A 17,355-nucleotide genomic window follows, 5' to 3' on the forward strand; every position below is an offset into this window, starting at 1 on the left:
TTTTCTTACTTAGCCATGATATTATGGCAGAGTGGCAGAGAACAAGCAGCTAGCGATAAAACCATTGGAAAAATATGACCGATTTTGTTAACTGCATAATCGTGATACACACCTCCTTACCAGGCCCGCAATAAGAATTTTTTGACACACAGAACTTCTTATCTTGTAGCTAAATTTAATGCCGTTTCCAGATATGTGGTCAAATTTGATGTGTCTGCAAGGATAACTGAAATAAAATTGATTTTATGGAAAATATTAAGTGCTATCAAAAATGTTAAATTGAAGAGAACCATCAACATTTCGACCATGTGTCATATGACATTTTCTGTTGTAACTTGTATTAATTCCCCTTGACGGTTGGCCCTTTTGAAAGTAGACACCCTGTAGAGATTGGTTGCAAGTCAATCACTCACAAAGTAACGTTTGACGATGGCGTTGTCTTGTGGATTTTTATTTGAAGTTAAAACGCGGCTTAGATTTGAATGTTATCAATAGAATATAAGCTTGACAGAGTTCTTGCATTATACTAGCTCGTAACTCCTCCAGTCCCCCAATTCGTATCATCATTCAGCCTACTTCTCACCAAAACAGATCAAACACTCTCTTCTTTATGACATAACACGTGTAAATACACAAAATATTTCTCAATAAGCCGGTACGCCTAAAACCACATTCACCAATATAAAGCGAATATTACCAAAGCATGATCCCCGCTTTGGACAACCGATCTTATAAAGTTTGTTATGAACACGCACTGTCTCCAGTGCTTTGGTTACAATTATCGTTTATTTATCCGATTCTTTTTGTTTGTGCGGTATAGGTACCTACTTGTGATCTTCAACATTCGAGGAGTACCAGGAGGTAGGATTTTTCATTCAAAAAAATATTTTCAATTCATTCATTATTTTTATATAAGGATTATTAGAAATAATTTGAATGTGATTAATAATCAAAACAATCAGTTTTAAATAAATTTTCTGTATTCGGTTACTTTTCCTTAATGAACTGATTTAACTACATGATGAAATTTATTCAAATTTTATACTTTTATTTGATGATTTAGGTTTCGGGAAATATACTGCTCTCCAAAAGTTAGGGTAGTTAAAAAAAATTATATCTATTTGTTTACCCTTTCGAAATCATTATTTCAAGTAGAAAATTAAAGTAAGAAAAAACCACAAAAACTGCCTATGTGAAATTATGTATTTAGTTACATACACACATTTCAGAACTTTATACAGAGTGTTTCCTAATTGAATGTCAATATTTATGGGGTGATTTTGGATCCTTTAAAAAAAAACAACTTACGAAGATATGTCCTAAACGTCTTACCTCTTGAGATACAGGGTGGTAAAGTTTTCAAAAATATATCATTTAATATTAATATCTACGATACTTCAGATATTCAAATGAAATTTGTCATACATATACTATGAACAAAGAGGCATTTTTAATGTATCACTATTTTTTTTATTTCCACCACTTCCTATTTTGGCAAACATTGACGCCACAGATTTTTCCTGAAATAAAAATTTTTTTTTTTGAAATTCTTAATCATTTCTTACCAAAGTTGATCACTTGACTTTTTTCAATCCGATGCACGGTTTTCGCTTAAAAAATAAAAACCATTTCTCTGCATGGTCATAACAATATCGTTAATAATATTTTTTTAGATGAAACCCGTGTGTCAGACTAAAAAAATTCAAGAGATCAAATTTGCTCATAATTGAATAAAGATTTAAGTTTATTTTATTTTTGAAAACTTTACTACCCTGTATCTCAAAAGGTGAGACGTTTAGGATATATGTTCATGTGAAGTTTTTTCTTAAAATGGGCCCAAAAATCACCTCCTAACTTTTGAAATTTTATGTTCATCGTACAGGTAATGATCACTTTATTTGAAAGAAAAAATAGTTCGCCCCTATCAAGATAAAATTATTCTTAAATTTCTCGTTCAATTTGTAATAGAAAAACTCGAATCTATTTTCGACGGGGCTGTTTTTATGCAAAAAAAATGTATATTTTATTTCTATATCTATAATTGGATATCACTCGATAATGTAATAGAGATAAGATGTTTATTTTTTGCATAAAAACGACGTACCTTATGTAAAAAGGCATGGGATATTTAGATACTGTCGAAAATTAAACGAGCAATGAAAAACCATTATCTATTAATTTGGAATATCTTAGTGGCGTAAAATTTTTTTCTTTCAATAAATTGAGAGCAATAAATAAATATCCTGTTGTCGAGAAAAATACTAGTACCCTGTAAGTTTATCGTACTTATTCACTAACATCCTGTATTCAATTCTGTAGCCAAATATTTCATTACAAATAAACGTATCAATCCAATATTGTTATCAGAAAGGTTATACATAGTTGATATTTGTTTGTTTTTTCAAACCCTGTTATATTGTATTCAATTTCAATTTTTTTGCCAAAAGTGGTTTCAAACAATTAGGTTCGAAACGCAGAAATGCACTGTTTCCGGGATAGAATCTTTTGCACGCAGGGTCAATAATAGTTAATTATATTCCACTCATTGAGTTTCTGATAACGTGATTATTGTATGTTTTAATTGTGTTGTTTTTTACTTTATTTATATGTCCTTCTGAAGAATTAATTTTTTCATGAAGGAGATATGTAGCTTAATTTCAGTACAATATGGATAATAATTTCTCAGATATTAAACAATTTGAGACATTTTCTGTTGGAGATATCCTCATAAAATTTTGAAAGAATCTTCGTTTGATTATTTTACAGAACTACTGAATTTCTGTTCGATAGAACCGCTCTTGTATTTTTCAAGTTATTGGGAAATTTCATGTGTCTCTTTTGGAAGTTATCGTGTCTTGAAATTTTCACAAAATTATATATTTCCTTGCTAGAGCTAGAGCACCTAGAAGGTGACTTCAAAATATTTATTATGCATTAAATTAGAAGTACCTTGTCACTAAGCATTCCTATAATTCTAGGACCCATTTATTGACTGCAAATTCTTAAAATTGAGGGACTATAGGACTATGAAATTCGGAATTTCTATTATTTTGATGGAATTCATTTCAAATCAACCCTTCGAGATTATAAAGTGCAGATTAAATCATTCATAATGACTTTTTGAAACGTTAGTGAAATTTTTTTGGTATATGATATCTACAAATTATGATCTATTACGACTTTTTTGAAAACAGTAGAATGAACCAATGAAATGAATAAATTTCGGATTAATCTGGCTAACAGACGTTCTCCAGCGATAATTTCAAGAAAACTATTCATGGTACTGTTTCAGGTGATTATAAGTAAAAATTTCTATTCAAAACTTTCGGTAGTTAAAAACCAAAGCGCCAAGTATGAAAAAAGAAGAATAGAAGCGTTGGAATATATACAATTCAAATGTTGCATTTATGTACCTTTATGTATATTGATATCATATAACATTCTTAATTAATGAAATGCACTCCAACAGTACAAAATATTTTGTAAAGTATGAAACATCGAAATTGAAAACGACTCCATAAGCCGATTTAATCATATAGGTATTTTGAATTATTTCTTAGTCGTGATATTAACCATGTGTAGACATTACGACAAAACTGTTGAGTGGGTCGTATTCAGTTCACCGTGAAGCTATTTATTTCTGCAACTCAATAAAATAAAAAAAAAGAAAAGAACCGAAATGAATGAAATAATCTTCGTTGTTCATCAAAAGGTCTTCCAAAACATGGTAATTTTTTGAATTAAAAAATTATTATGTTCTCATTTTGTTCGATCTACTTAACATCCATATTTATTGCAGTTTGGTTCATTAAATATCCATAGCTATCCATATGGAATTTTGTTAGCGGAAATTTCGAAATTGCAGACATTTTTTTTCATCTTTCTGAGCTTCCTATTACCTTCAGCAAACTCTTAAACAAAATGTATTATTTATCTGATCTCATTGAATAGATTAGTGGATTATCAAAATCAACCAAATCAGATATGTTGGTTGTTTGGCTTTTTGAGTCTCTGATCAAAATTATATGGATAGTCCACCATGTCATAGATGAGTTGTAGTTATCTAAAGATGATTATACCCACCTATAAATGTAACTTGTAACAATTGATTCTCCTTGAAATATTATGGAGAAATCAAAACAAATATTTTTACTAATGTATCATCTCTTCAGTGAGGAAATACTTTCGACTATAGTGCAAACATTTTAAAACTGTACTAAACACAAAGTAGTAACCTTCACACTAGTTATTTAAATTCATATTTGATTTTGGGATTGTGAGTTTTATTTCTTTATGTAAATTATGTAATAGGTACATTTGGTATTTCATTATTAATCAGTCAACAAAATTTGTAGGTATACATATAATGTTCTATATAACTATATGTGAACCTAAATGACATCAACTCAAAATTATATGTAGGTATTTGAAAATTTGCCTTGAATATTTTGAAATCTATCGAGATTTTTCGAATTTATTATAGCGTTTTCGTGAAATTTTTGGGGCTAATACGTTTTGAATCATTTAAATTCGGAATAAGTGATGAGTGCTCACTGGATTGTTTTTCAAAATAACTGTTAATAAATTCTTCAATTTTTGGAAAATTGATTGTTTCGAGAAAAAATACTATCGTTCTTCATTTCTTTGTCCCAACACATAAGAAAAAAGCCAAATAATAAATATCAAAATATGGAAATTGAGTTCTTTTTTTCAAAATGTGTATTAAGACTGAGAATAAATTGTTGATTTGTAAAATGTATGAAAAAAATAAAGAAGGAGAAATAATTCAATATTCAATTCAATTCAATATGTGTTAACCATAAAATGATTCACTTGAAAAAATACAGCAAATTTTACACTATGATTAATTTTTTCCTCTTTTACTTAAAAATATTTCAACACATATGGCAAATATAATTCGAGAAAAGCACTGATTTTCCATCAAGAGCTTTAAGCATTCGTGTGCTTGTTGCGCCATTGCGGACCACATAACGGAACACCTGTATACTTTATACACTTGATCTATTGTGAATAATTTTTTAATGATGATGGCGCAAAAAAATTATTTGCTTTAGGCGCAAAAACCGTCCGCGACGACCCTGATATGAGATGTTGATTATGATATCATTTTTGTGTTAGTTTATCTATTTCTGTATAATATTCCGTTAACATTGGGCACAACCTATTTTTTATTTTCATATTTGGTGATTTCTCGAATATGATAAAATTTAAAACCTAATTATTAAATACAGGATGTGCCTTTTTGTCATCAATGAATAGTCTCATTTTAAGCACCCAAAAGAGTTAGTTGTAAATAGTCATCAAAAAGTCAGTACTTACCTCCGTTTTTGAACTACGAACAAACCTGGGTTCATTTATACCATGCAATTTGAAAATTTAATAAAAATGGGTGTTTCATAAGAAAAAACATATGTTTGGTAATTTACACTTTTTTGGTAAATACTGTATATCCTGAAACCATTGTGAATGTAGCTCTAATGAAACCTAATGATAGTGTGTCGAAAAAAAAATTTTGAACATTTCAGCGTTTAACCATAACAGAGCGTCGAATTAATATTGGAACACGCTGTATACAATACTGTGCTCTCCAAGGGTGCCATTGGTTCATGAACGGGTGCTTAAAAACTCCTGAATTTAAGCCAGTGCTTTTCGCTTGGTTTGAAAGAAATAATTCAATCCAGAAGAATATTGGTATTAAGTATTCCATTAAAATACAGTGTGGAAAAGCTAAATGTAATAAATTCATTAACTTGGTTAGTGTACAAATGCGCAACCCCCTTCGAAAGATAGGTACATCACCCAATTGTTTGAATAAGAAACGGTAAAGAAATGTTATCATTTTCATGTTCATTGCAAAAATCAAAATAGAAAAAATAAAATCATGCGATTAGCGAAATTTGGTACAATATCAAAAACTGAAATTAAAAACTGAATTGCAAAAAATTTTTGAATGTTAATGAAGTAGGTGTTCAAAGTGTTTACCGCGAACGCCTTGGCAACATCCTAATCTCAAATAAAAATTTCTTCCAATATTATTCCACGCACTGTATTCTTTCTTCCTCCTGAAAGATCCATTTTTCACCTATTAATGTGCTCGTTTATTATTATTTACCGATTCATTAATCTTTATTGCTGAATACTTATACCTACACATATAATAAACGTTTTTCGGTTGATAAATTAAGTTTTTAGATATTTGAAAATTTAATCGATCTGTTAGTAATCTATTTCGTCAGAACCGTTATAGATTTTCTGCACTACCTACATCGCTTCATAACATTGCATTCCATGTATTTTAACGAAGTAATTTCTAAAGCGCTATCAAATGGAAAAAAACTGTGACTCTAATTGAAGTCTTATACCTAAGTTGGATTTGAAATGAATAACATTCGCCTACATAAAATATTCGCTCTTTCCAAATATATGCCCCAACATATCTTGTATAATAGACTTAAAGTAATTATTTTACATAATCACAATCATCGGATTCGTTTATTGCAGTAACAGAAACGATCTCGTAGAAATTTCACACATGCATTGATTTCGTCTTTCGTCGAAGGTTTATTATTTCCTCTATCTATAAATTATATCAACCCATAAAGAAGAATTCGCGATGAATTATCTATTGAATGAAAAAAATACAAAATGATTATTTCCTCTTCCTCCCTGCATATTTGATATAAATAAAGGGCATATCAATGAAGGTAAAAATATTTTACTTCTCGAGGTTATAGACATAGGAAATCCAGGAAGAATATTGGGAAACAAATACCTGCCCAATATTTCGTGAGGTCAAAAGAAAATTTTTTTCTTCACTATTAGGTGTACAACTTTGCTGCCGCCGTTTTGCAATAGACTGCGGTAGTTGTAGTCGAAATAATTAGATCGTAGATGTCATACAATAAGCTTAGGTATTTGTAAACATATCGCCATCGAAATATAAGTCGATTTGTGTCTGCATCATAAAGTTATTCTCGTTATTTTAGGAAGGTTTTTATTTTCTGCTTTAATAAGAAGAAACCTGCGGTTGAGGCTCATCGAATGCTCTCAAATACCTATGGTGAGGCCACTATTAGTGAAAAAACGTGCCAAAAGTGGTTTCAACACTTCAAAAACGGTGATTTTGACTTTGAAAACCAGCATGGCGGTAGAAGAGAGAAGGTTTTCGAATTTGCAGAATTGGAGACATTACTTGATCAAGACTTGTGTCAAACGCAACAAGAATTGTCAGGATTATTGAGAGTAATGGGAATTATTCAGAAACAAGGAAATTGGGTGCCGTACGAGTTGAAGCCGAGATATGTTGAACAGCGTTTGTTTGCTTGTGAACAGCTGGTTGCAATGCAAGCATGGCTTCAATGGAAAGAAATTGTTGTCAACAACAATATGCTGCAGTGGGACGACGCTACTTGCCATACCGCCTAGGATAAATTATAGTTCTCGCACGTCTTTTCTCTTAAATGTGTCATCTCCTGGTTTGGACAAAACAGTTTGTTCGTTTGGATTTTCAGTGGATTATATGAAAATATCTTTGAATAATGTCATTAACCTGGCTCTTTATAACAGATTGTAACATCATGGTAGCCTTTGCAAAAATTTTAATACACTTATCGCGGGCTTGGAAACTGAGATAACAAAAAATTGGATTAAGAATTGATAATACCCAATTTAAGATTGCCATTTCCGAAATTTTATCTTCTAGAATAGTCGTGAGTTTGAGTAAAAAACGGTAAATAATATCTTAAAGACTAACTATACCTATAATACTATCTTCAACATTACCAACCTACCAAGTAATATTGGAATAAAAAAAGAACTAAACTCTTAACTGTTTATTCTCCTAGATGCACCATACAACACAGCATCTGTACACCTCTAATAATAAGCTAAAAAAATTGAGTATAGATCAACTAGCCTCTCTCAAATGAATGGCCCCACGTTGGGCGCCACTACTTGAAGTGCTCAGATCAAAAAACTACTCATCAGACACAATACCGCTATCTACCACGTTCGGAACCAGACGGCTAATTTAAAACGTGACAATGTTACAAACGTTTATAAAGCCCTGTACCATGAATTGAAAATAATTTGATTGTGATAATATCATGATTCAGTTTATATTTCTATTTCAGGAATTCGTGAAAACCAAGGCTGAAAATGAAGAAGAAAATCATTGAAATTTCAAAATCAGTCCAGAACTTCGCGGTTCGAAGATCATACGCGACAGACAGAAATTATTCAACAGTTATGAAACTCGATATTTTCGAAGATGACATAGAAGTTATCTCTAAAGAAGCAAACGTAGAAGAAAAAGAATATATCAAGCCATACAGTGACGTTCCAGGTCCACAGCAATTGCCCATAATTGGAAATGCTTGGAGATTTGCCCCCTTTATAGGTATTCGAAAAAATTTTACCTATTTTTCTAACTAATTATTCGATGATAAAATGAAACGGAAAGAAATTTCTCTAATTCTGTGGTTATTCCGTTCATTCTTCCACATCTTGTAGAACAAAATCGTGCGAGAATATATCAGAAACGCACAGTTTTCATGGTTATATTTTATTATTATATGTTGGTACTCCGAACTTTCCGCCACGGCTTTATCTGTCAATTCATCAATTTGCCTTAAAGAAATCTGTTCTGCCAACCAACATTTTCCCATGCAAATATCACTAAATGATATTTATGGAAATATTTCATTAATTTCAATAAAAATGCAATGAATTGTAGAAAAAAATGTATAATACTCGTACAGAAGGCTCATTCTACCACTCGTTCATTCAAAAACTCGCCACTTCGTGGCTCGTTTTTGAATTTTGAACTCGTGGAAGAATATCAATGCCTTCTGCACTTGTATTATAAATAACTATATTGATATTGATATATATCCATTCTTGATTAATATTGAAATTTCAATTTGCAAATTGCACCATATCTATAACGTTTTCGATTTCAGGACAATATAAAATTCATGAGTTGGATAAGGTAATGTGGTCTCTGAAAAAGGAATATGGAAACATAGTTAAAGTTGGTGGTCTTATCGGTCACCCCGATCTTCTGTTTGTGTTCAACGGAGATGACATCAGGAAAGTTTTCAAGCAAGAAGAAGCTTTACCTCACAGACCTTCTATGCCGTCGTTACACTATTACAAGCAAAATTTAAGGAAAGATTTTTTTGACGGAAATGCTGGAGTCATAGGGGTGTAAGTTGAAGGAGTATATAGATCAGATATATTTATTCTGCGAGATTTTTCTAGACATGGTAAAAAATGGGAAGAATTCAGGAAAAAAGTACAACAGATTTTGTTACCCCCAAATGCAGCAAAGGTGTACATTGGTCCATTGGATGACATAGCACGTGATTTTCTATCAAGGTGAGTTGAAAGAAGGGCCATACATCATGAACCTGCATTCTCATATTTTTACGCTTTAGAAAATATTAAATCCAAAAAAAAATTAACCTAACATTAATTAATATTTTTGAAATTTGATGGAGACCACTTGAACAAACAGAAACAGTTAGATTTCTCTTAGGGAGTTCGAAATGACTGCATATTTTCAGTTGAAAAAGTGTCATCAATATTTATCGCTCATATGATGTGCTCAGATGTCTGCAAACATTTTTATTAATTTCAATAAGATTGGATTGAGGTGCAGTTCGATTTGAAAAAAGTTTGCAGATATCTGAGCAGATCATATGAGCGATAAATAATATCGATGATGCTTTTCAGCTGAAAATACGCAGTCATTTTCAACTCCCTAAGAGAAATTGCACATTAAAAAACTTTTCAGAGAAATTATTCATACTAGAAATTTTCAGAGGAAATAGAATAAGAGATACTTTTAGGTATAGTATATCCAAAGTCACTTGGAGGAAGATGAATATTTCGATTATACAAGGTTTGTCAAAGTTTCCAGAAATTCCTTGGGGGCCAGTGAATTTATTGTCTAACAATACTTTCATATAAACCCCGGTATTTAACAGATCGCGGTATCCACTTCAAAGGGACATCTATGGCCAAGCTTTTTTATGGACTAGTTCAAGTGACTTTGGATATACTATACCAAATTTAAGTATAAATTTATAGATGGAAATAATGAACTGAATACTAATTTGTTCAATTATTTGATTAGTCCCTAGTAAACTGAAAAATTTCCAAAGAAAATATCTCAATCAAAATTAATATATCCTCAAATTCTAAGAAAAATTCAAAACGTTCTACTTTTGTCGAGATAATATTACTATTAGAATATTTTCCGCAACATTAATTATGGAATATTAATTAATGTTTCGAAATAATATGCAAGATAAATGACCATCGACTTCATGGAAGGATATCAAGACATACCCGGTTTTGAAAAAATAGGTCAGGGACATTCCATATAGTTGTTCGGAAAATACTTCTAATTATCCTATTTATATTTTCACATTGCATGCTCCATTTAATATACAAGTCTACTCTATCACCTCCACGGTTTTATAATCAATGAACATTTCTATTCAAATTATATTTGGAATTTTCGTTGCAAATAGTACCTATTTTTAGTATTGTTTACCTATTGCTTTGTTGTCTCCACTTCAAATCTATTATCGATATCATTTTGCAGTTTATTCAATTACACATCTTTTTGCCTGGGCTAACCAGCACTTCAGGTCTTATGAAGAAGTAAAAAATTTGATCGATTCGTGGATCGCTTCAAAAAAATACCAGTTTTTTCAACGCGGGGAGAAAGTTTTGGCCAGCGATGGACAATACTTTGAACCATAAATTTATTTATAACCAGTTTTTTACAATAAAGTCTCGAATTTCAGAAAAAAACGGTGGAAGCAAAGTTGTGAGCCTATTAATTTTCTGAGAATTTTGATTGGCAGCAGATATATGATTTTGTTTGTTTTGTGATTCAGCAGCGATTAGCAGATGGAAATTTGGTCCATGAGGTTTTTTGGCGTTAACTCGTGTAATACTCATACATCGAGCTTCTTCTTGAGACCAGCCGAATGGTTCTAAACGGTTTTTTTGCAAACTTAGGAGATCGAATTGTTTGGATCTTCCAAGATTAAAAAAAAACCGTTTGGAACCTTTCGGCTGGTCTCAAGAAGAAGCTCGATTCACGCCCGATTTTCGCATATGAAATTAAGATTGATGTATGATGATGTTTACATAAATCTTAATACCTACATATGCGTAAATCAGAACTTCTCTGATAGTGTTACAAGGCAAAAAATAGCGTACTTATAACAGAGAGATGGTTTTAGCAGCGAAGGATGAGGAATCATAGTATCAATTTTTTATTATTTTTTTTGGGATAACAGTGCTAGGCACTAACTTCCATTGGAATTCAGAAAGATGTGAAAATTTACAGAAGATTTCATGGAATTCCACTAAAACTAATATAAAATGAGGAGCAAATATTGCTCTATAATATGAGATAACCTGCATGCAAACTAGATTTGCTGAAATCTTCTGAATAATTAATGATTTATATAATCCGTTCTGCTCATTACATTGTTGTTAACCAAAAAAGTAGTAAATAGAGCAGTACCCATTGTTTTATTCCATATGTTGATATTTAGCAACGACTTCGTTAGTTATTCACAATTTACATGAAATTTCTACACAACTTTAACAAGAACGACGGCATTATTGGATCAGATGAATTACATCAATTACTTTTTGAGAAAGGTTGATATGGGGTATATGTATATGCAATAATGATTTCTCTCAAATTGATAAACGCTTGCTAACCTAGTTACATTCTTCTAGTTCATGTGTTATATAAGCTGCGTCTGCCATTTACCCATAAAGACTTATAGGTGCAGATACTTACTCTCGAGATGTAGCCGTTGGTCATGTTAGACCAACGAGGAATTCTCCATTTCATTTTCTATAAATAACAAGAATGAGAAGACCACTGACTTCGAGCAGGAGCTTTAATTTCCTTATTCGAATGTCAATTTTTCACGAAAATTGGAACGTGGATTTTTGCTTCAATATATACTAACTGACACAGAAACTGCAACACCCAAAAGGAGCTGTTTAAATTTGGAATTTTTTTTGGTAAAACATAGTATAGTAAGAAGTAAATGATTTAATTTGAAGAAAAAAATCGTGAAGGTTTTTTTTGTGGACAATTTTTGTTACTCAAATATTGTAGTGGTTTTTGCAACTTTTTCAAATTTTACAACAAACCAGCTATTCGGGGAGATCCAAAGTCGATTTGTGAAAGTGAAGTGAAGTGAATTTGAAAGAGATCGAATTATTGGTCTACGGGAGGCGGGGTTATTATTTCGAGAAATCGCTAACCGTACGAACAGAAATCCAACTATATATATATATATATATAAGATGTTGTCCAGCGTGGTTTTATAATGCCCAAAATCGAAGAAGAGTAGGCACTGGAAGTCAAAGGGGCACAAACGAAGTCGAGATCGACGTCTAAGAGTTATGGCTATTAGAGACCGATTTGCGACAACTCGATCTTTGGTTGATGAGTGGTTAGAAAAACAAGGCCATCCTGTAACTATTCGAACGGTTTACCGCCAGATAAGGTCATTTGGACTGCAGCATTATCGATCCCATCTTGTGTTATCTCTGACGGTTGAGCATCGCCGGCAACGATTACAGTGGTGCAGAGATTGTCAACATTGGAAAGTGGAATGGCATCAGGTCGTCTTTTCTCATGAATATCATTTCTCCTTGGATGCAAATGATGTCCGAAGAAGGGTTAGACGACGTCGGGGAAAAAGCCGTGAACCTCAATTTGATGTTGAGCGTCATATACATTGGACAGTAGGCGTATGGGGTGCTATTGCACATGCAAGTAGGTCCCTTTAGTCTTTATTCGAGGTTACCTTCAAGAAATAGTGGATCACTATATTCTCCCTTACCTTAACCAGCTCAAGAATCCAATATTTCAGCAAGTTATGCTTGACCTAAACCTTCATATTGGTCCCAAAAAAGTCTTAAGGTGTTAAAATCACAAGATCTGAGTGGCCAATTGTTATGATTTCTTCGAGAAATAATACGGCCAGGAAACCTTACTTTCAGAATTGCGATTGTTTCGTTGTTTATGTAGCACGTAGCACCGTCTTGTTGAAAATAAACGTCGTCCACATCAATGCATCAACCTCTGAGCCAAAATGATCTGATAGACGCTCAGTATCAGCTCCTTCAAGTTTCTGGGATAGGCACGTTATTAACTGAACTGGAAAATTTACAAGATGCCTTGTCACTGCAAGACCTTCAAGTTGATGGCAAAATAAATGATCAAAAAAGAACAAAGTTACCCATATCAACTTTGTTGCGGACGGTACTGTCCTGAATCTCGCTTCAAAGCAGAGAAACTTACTGTATAGTGTATCACTTGAGAATGCAGTTATTGTTTTCTTTTGCATTTAATATTGTAATAAAAATAGCGAAATAATAAAAATAAAACAAAACTGTGCAAAACAGCGCTGAGCAGTTACGTTTTTTCCTTCCTGTTACTCATAAGTAAGGGTCATAAATATTCCTAAAGAATTAAAAAAAAACCTTAGATATAAATGAGGAGTAGTGAAAAAACTATTAAATTTTGTACGCTTGTTTCAAAAACCAAAGTTATGATAATATTACATTTGTAGCTTTTATCGCTATATCTACATTGAAGATGAATATCTACAACAAACAATAATTTGAAATTTACCTGTACCTAACCATTTTTTATACATTCAGGTGCCTGGTCCTTTGAAACCATCGCATTCGCCATTTTGTATTCCGAGTTTTGTTTTGTACCTTTGTCACTTTGTTTATTATTTTCAATAATGTACATTGAATAGTTTCATCAACCTCCTTAATTTCCACAGTTTACGTTGAATCTGAAAATCGCCGACAGAGATTTTCTCGGGAACTATGAGAGCTTTTTGCATGAAATTTGTAACAAAAATTTTTTGTGTTGTGATTCTTGTTTCCTCGAATTTTGTTCATAAATTTTTTGAATCGTATTCTGAGGCTAGGAGGATCAATGCGATATATCACCCCATATTTTATTATTCATTTTTTTCACCACTCTCTTGAATGATCCAGGGAAAACAGTAAGCTACTTTCGAACGGAATACAAAAAAATATAGTCGTCGTGCGAGAATTTACAGATTCACGTTGTTTCAAAACAGGGATTACAACTTGACCTTCTTAGAATCGTTATAAATAACAATATCGATATCGACTAGAACTGTGATATGTTTATCAAAATAAGCATATCATATAGTATTCCTAGTCCATCGATAAAATAATGTAATATTGAACTTACTGTCAAAAGGTGATGTTGAACAGAGAGTTGAACCGCTCAAATTCAAGAACCTAAGAGTTTTGAAGAATACAAAAATTAATTCCAAATTCTGTATTAGGAAAAAATAATTCCTATGACGACATTATTCCGAAAAAACCATCTGGGGGTGGTTACAACCACCAACATATTCGAATAGGTAGGAGATGTTGATGTGGTTTAGTTTTTCTGTTCTCTAAACATCGCAGTTGAAATAAAAAACTAATGAACTAAACCACATCAACATCTCCTCCCTATTCGAATATGCTGGTGGTTGTTGCCACCCCTAGTTGGTTTTTCCGGAATAATGTCGTCATAAGAATTCTTTTTCCCCAAAAACAGAACTTGAAAATTATTTTTGGATTCTTCAAAACTCTTAGGTTCTTGAATTTGGGCGGTTCAACTCTTTGATCAACATCACCTTTTGACAGAAAGTTCAATAAAACATCATTTCGTGAATAATGAACCGATTTTGAAAATTTTAACGGGGTTGCATATAGAACATGGATAACATTCAAACTAACCAACACTCGACATCTCTTTCCCATTCAAAAAATGTTGAGGTTGATGCCACCTTCATGGTGGTAGTTTCTTCGGAACAAACTCATGATGGAAATTCGCCCCCCTCAAAACAGAAGGTGACCTGTTTTTTTTTAATCTTCGAAAATTTTTCGTTTCAGAGTTCTGCGGGGTCAAATTTTCGTTGGGAGATGGACAACCTGTATATATTTTATTGTCCTCGACTTGTACATTTTAACTTTATTTATATCATCAATAAAAAAACTGTGAACTTGTAATTTCTATTTCAGGATGGAAGAATCGCTGGACAACAACCAAGAACTTCCTCCGCAATTTCTATCAGAAATATACAAATGGGCTTTAGAATGTAAGTAATTATGAGTTTTTCGAAATATCAAATTCAATCTTTATTATTATTATTTATTATTCACAAAAGAATAGGGTAGGGGTTTTCACCCATAAACTCAAAATTATAAAAATAAAATGGAATTCATAAACTACTGAGTACTCACTTAATTAAGTAAAGTGAAACTTATAAAATAAATACTTCCCCATTCCATTCACCGAAAACTCTATTAGGAAGATAAGTTTGACGCTTTGTAGTCCTGAAATTCTCCTTTGCCAGCTTGAAGGAATGGCCGCGTAGTTGTATGCTGCTTCTCAAGTAGAGGTGATCCAAATTCACACCAAATAACCCATGACCCGATATTTTACAATAAGATCACCTCTATCTCGCCGATCCCTAAAGGTTTGCAGATTCAACAATCTCAAAAGAGCGGGATAGTCAGGTCTTATCTTCCCAAAGGGAATCCTTGTTTTCCAACGCTGTAAAGATTCGAGGGGAAGTTGAGAGCTCCAAAGAGTCTTAACAGGACGTATACTTTTTGGCCTGATTTCTATGTGCGATAACAATAATTCGAATAGTTTTGGAGTGATCTTTGTGTAGGAGAAATATTTCTCATGGTCTTCTCAAACCACCAATATAAGGAGGTTTTCAAATGTGTCTAATAATGGGTCTCACAAGTCACAACCCACCTCAAAGAAAAACTTGTCTTTAAAAGTATTAACAATGTAAACGTTGTCTTAATAACCGTTTAACTGAACCTTTTTAAAGTTTTTCATCATGAAAATGAAAAAGTGAAATGGAACCTTCTTTTTAATATCATAATTCGACTCATGAGCATTTGTTCCTCACAATAGCAATAATAGTTCTCAATAAGCATAAACGGTAACATTCTGGCTAGTTGTCAATATATAATTGTAGCATGATATTTGTTACGTATCTACTATTTGATATTTAACGTTGCAAATTGCATACTTACCCCAGATGACACAATACTGTAGATCTTTGTTTTGGATTAGAAACCTTTCTTTAGAATACTTCGGCAACGCATAAGAAGGCACCCAATATTAACTAAAAATCAGAAAAATTAACAGTAAATATTGACGTTGGATTTTGGATTTATAAATCGGTCGGCACCTTTGAACTACTAAGATAACTTCCATTGCCAGATGAGTACCAAATGGTATTTTTTGTGTTTTTGATCGATGTTGGTAGTGTTGGTACCTTATTAGAACGTTCTGAAAGAATTTACAGCCAGGGGATAAGTGGCCCATGTGCCACTGAACCCTCTATTTAGTTAAGTGCTTTCTAACAAGATTCCTGACGGTTTTAAAAAGTTCAATTAGAGAAATTAGAAACCACCAAATTTCTTAATTTTTCAAATCAAATACAAATTCACGTGAAAGTTCTACAGGAGGAATTGTACTAAATATTGTACATGAATATTGAATCGAGCTTAGAAAATAGTAATAAATTAAAAAAATATATTGTATACCATTGATTGAATTAATGATTTTTATATGTTGACTTAGTGTTAACTTTGTGATACTAAATTTGAGTTTTCAGCTGTAGTTCGTGTCTCACTGGATACTAGACTTGGTTGTTTGGAACCAAACCTACCCAAAGATTCAGAACAGCAGAAAATAATAGATTCAATCAATACATTTTTCTGGAATGTTGCAGAAGTTGAACTCAAAATGCCTGTTTGGAGGATTTATCACAATAATGCTTTCAAAAAATATATTGGAGCATTAGAAAATTTCAGAATGTGAGTAAATATTATTTTAATACGATTTTTTCTAGGTAGATTTGTAGTGAAACTGGATATATGTGTGTTATACCTACATAAATTTTCTTAAATTATTTCCTCTCAACAAGAATAACCAGAATTGTTCTACGAACGGTGCAAGTAAAAAGCAAATTATTGAAAGTTGACAGTTTTTGTAATATATGCACATTAAGCTATTTAGCACGTATAAATTGGAAGGTTCAATATGCCACTAGTTTGGTGATATCATTGATATCAATATTAATTTATTCATGTATTCATTACAATTATTTCATATATTTCATTTCATATATATAATAGTTGAATTTAATATCTAATATTGATGTCTTTTAGGCATCATAACTCATATTATTTCTTATAATTTATACACAATTTCAA

The 17,355-nt window shown here is 32.1% G+C and overlaps 1 protein-coding gene across 1 annotated transcript in view; it reads left to right on the forward strand.

Moving 5' to 3' along the window:
• The first annotated feature begins 821 nt into the window (after positions 1 to 821).
• LOC123685787 (probable cytochrome P450 49a1) overlaps positions 822 to 17,355 on the forward strand; it is a 34,378-nt gene continuing 17,844 nt past the window's right edge. The window contains exons 1-6 of the mRNA XM_045625670.1: positions 822 to 861; positions 8,154 to 8,419; positions 8,982 to 9,228; positions 9,283 to 9,399; positions 15,136 to 15,212; positions 16,755 to 16,956. Coding sequence (XP_045481626.1) covers positions 8,179 to 8,419; positions 8,982 to 9,228; positions 9,283 to 9,399; positions 15,136 to 15,212; positions 16,755 to 16,956 — 884 coding nt within the window. The 5' untranslated portion in view covers positions 822 to 861; positions 8,154 to 8,178. The remainder of the gene's footprint in view (positions 862 to 8,153; positions 8,420 to 8,981; positions 9,229 to 9,282; positions 9,400 to 15,135; positions 15,213 to 16,754; positions 16,957 to 17,355) is intronic.

The sequence above is a fragment of the Harmonia axyridis genome, chromosome 1 (genome assembly GCF_914767665.1).
Source record: "Harmonia axyridis chromosome 1, icHarAxyr1.1, whole genome shotgun sequence".
Lineage (NCBI taxonomy): Eukaryota > Metazoa > Arthropoda > Insecta > Coleoptera > Coccinellidae > Harmonia > Harmonia axyridis.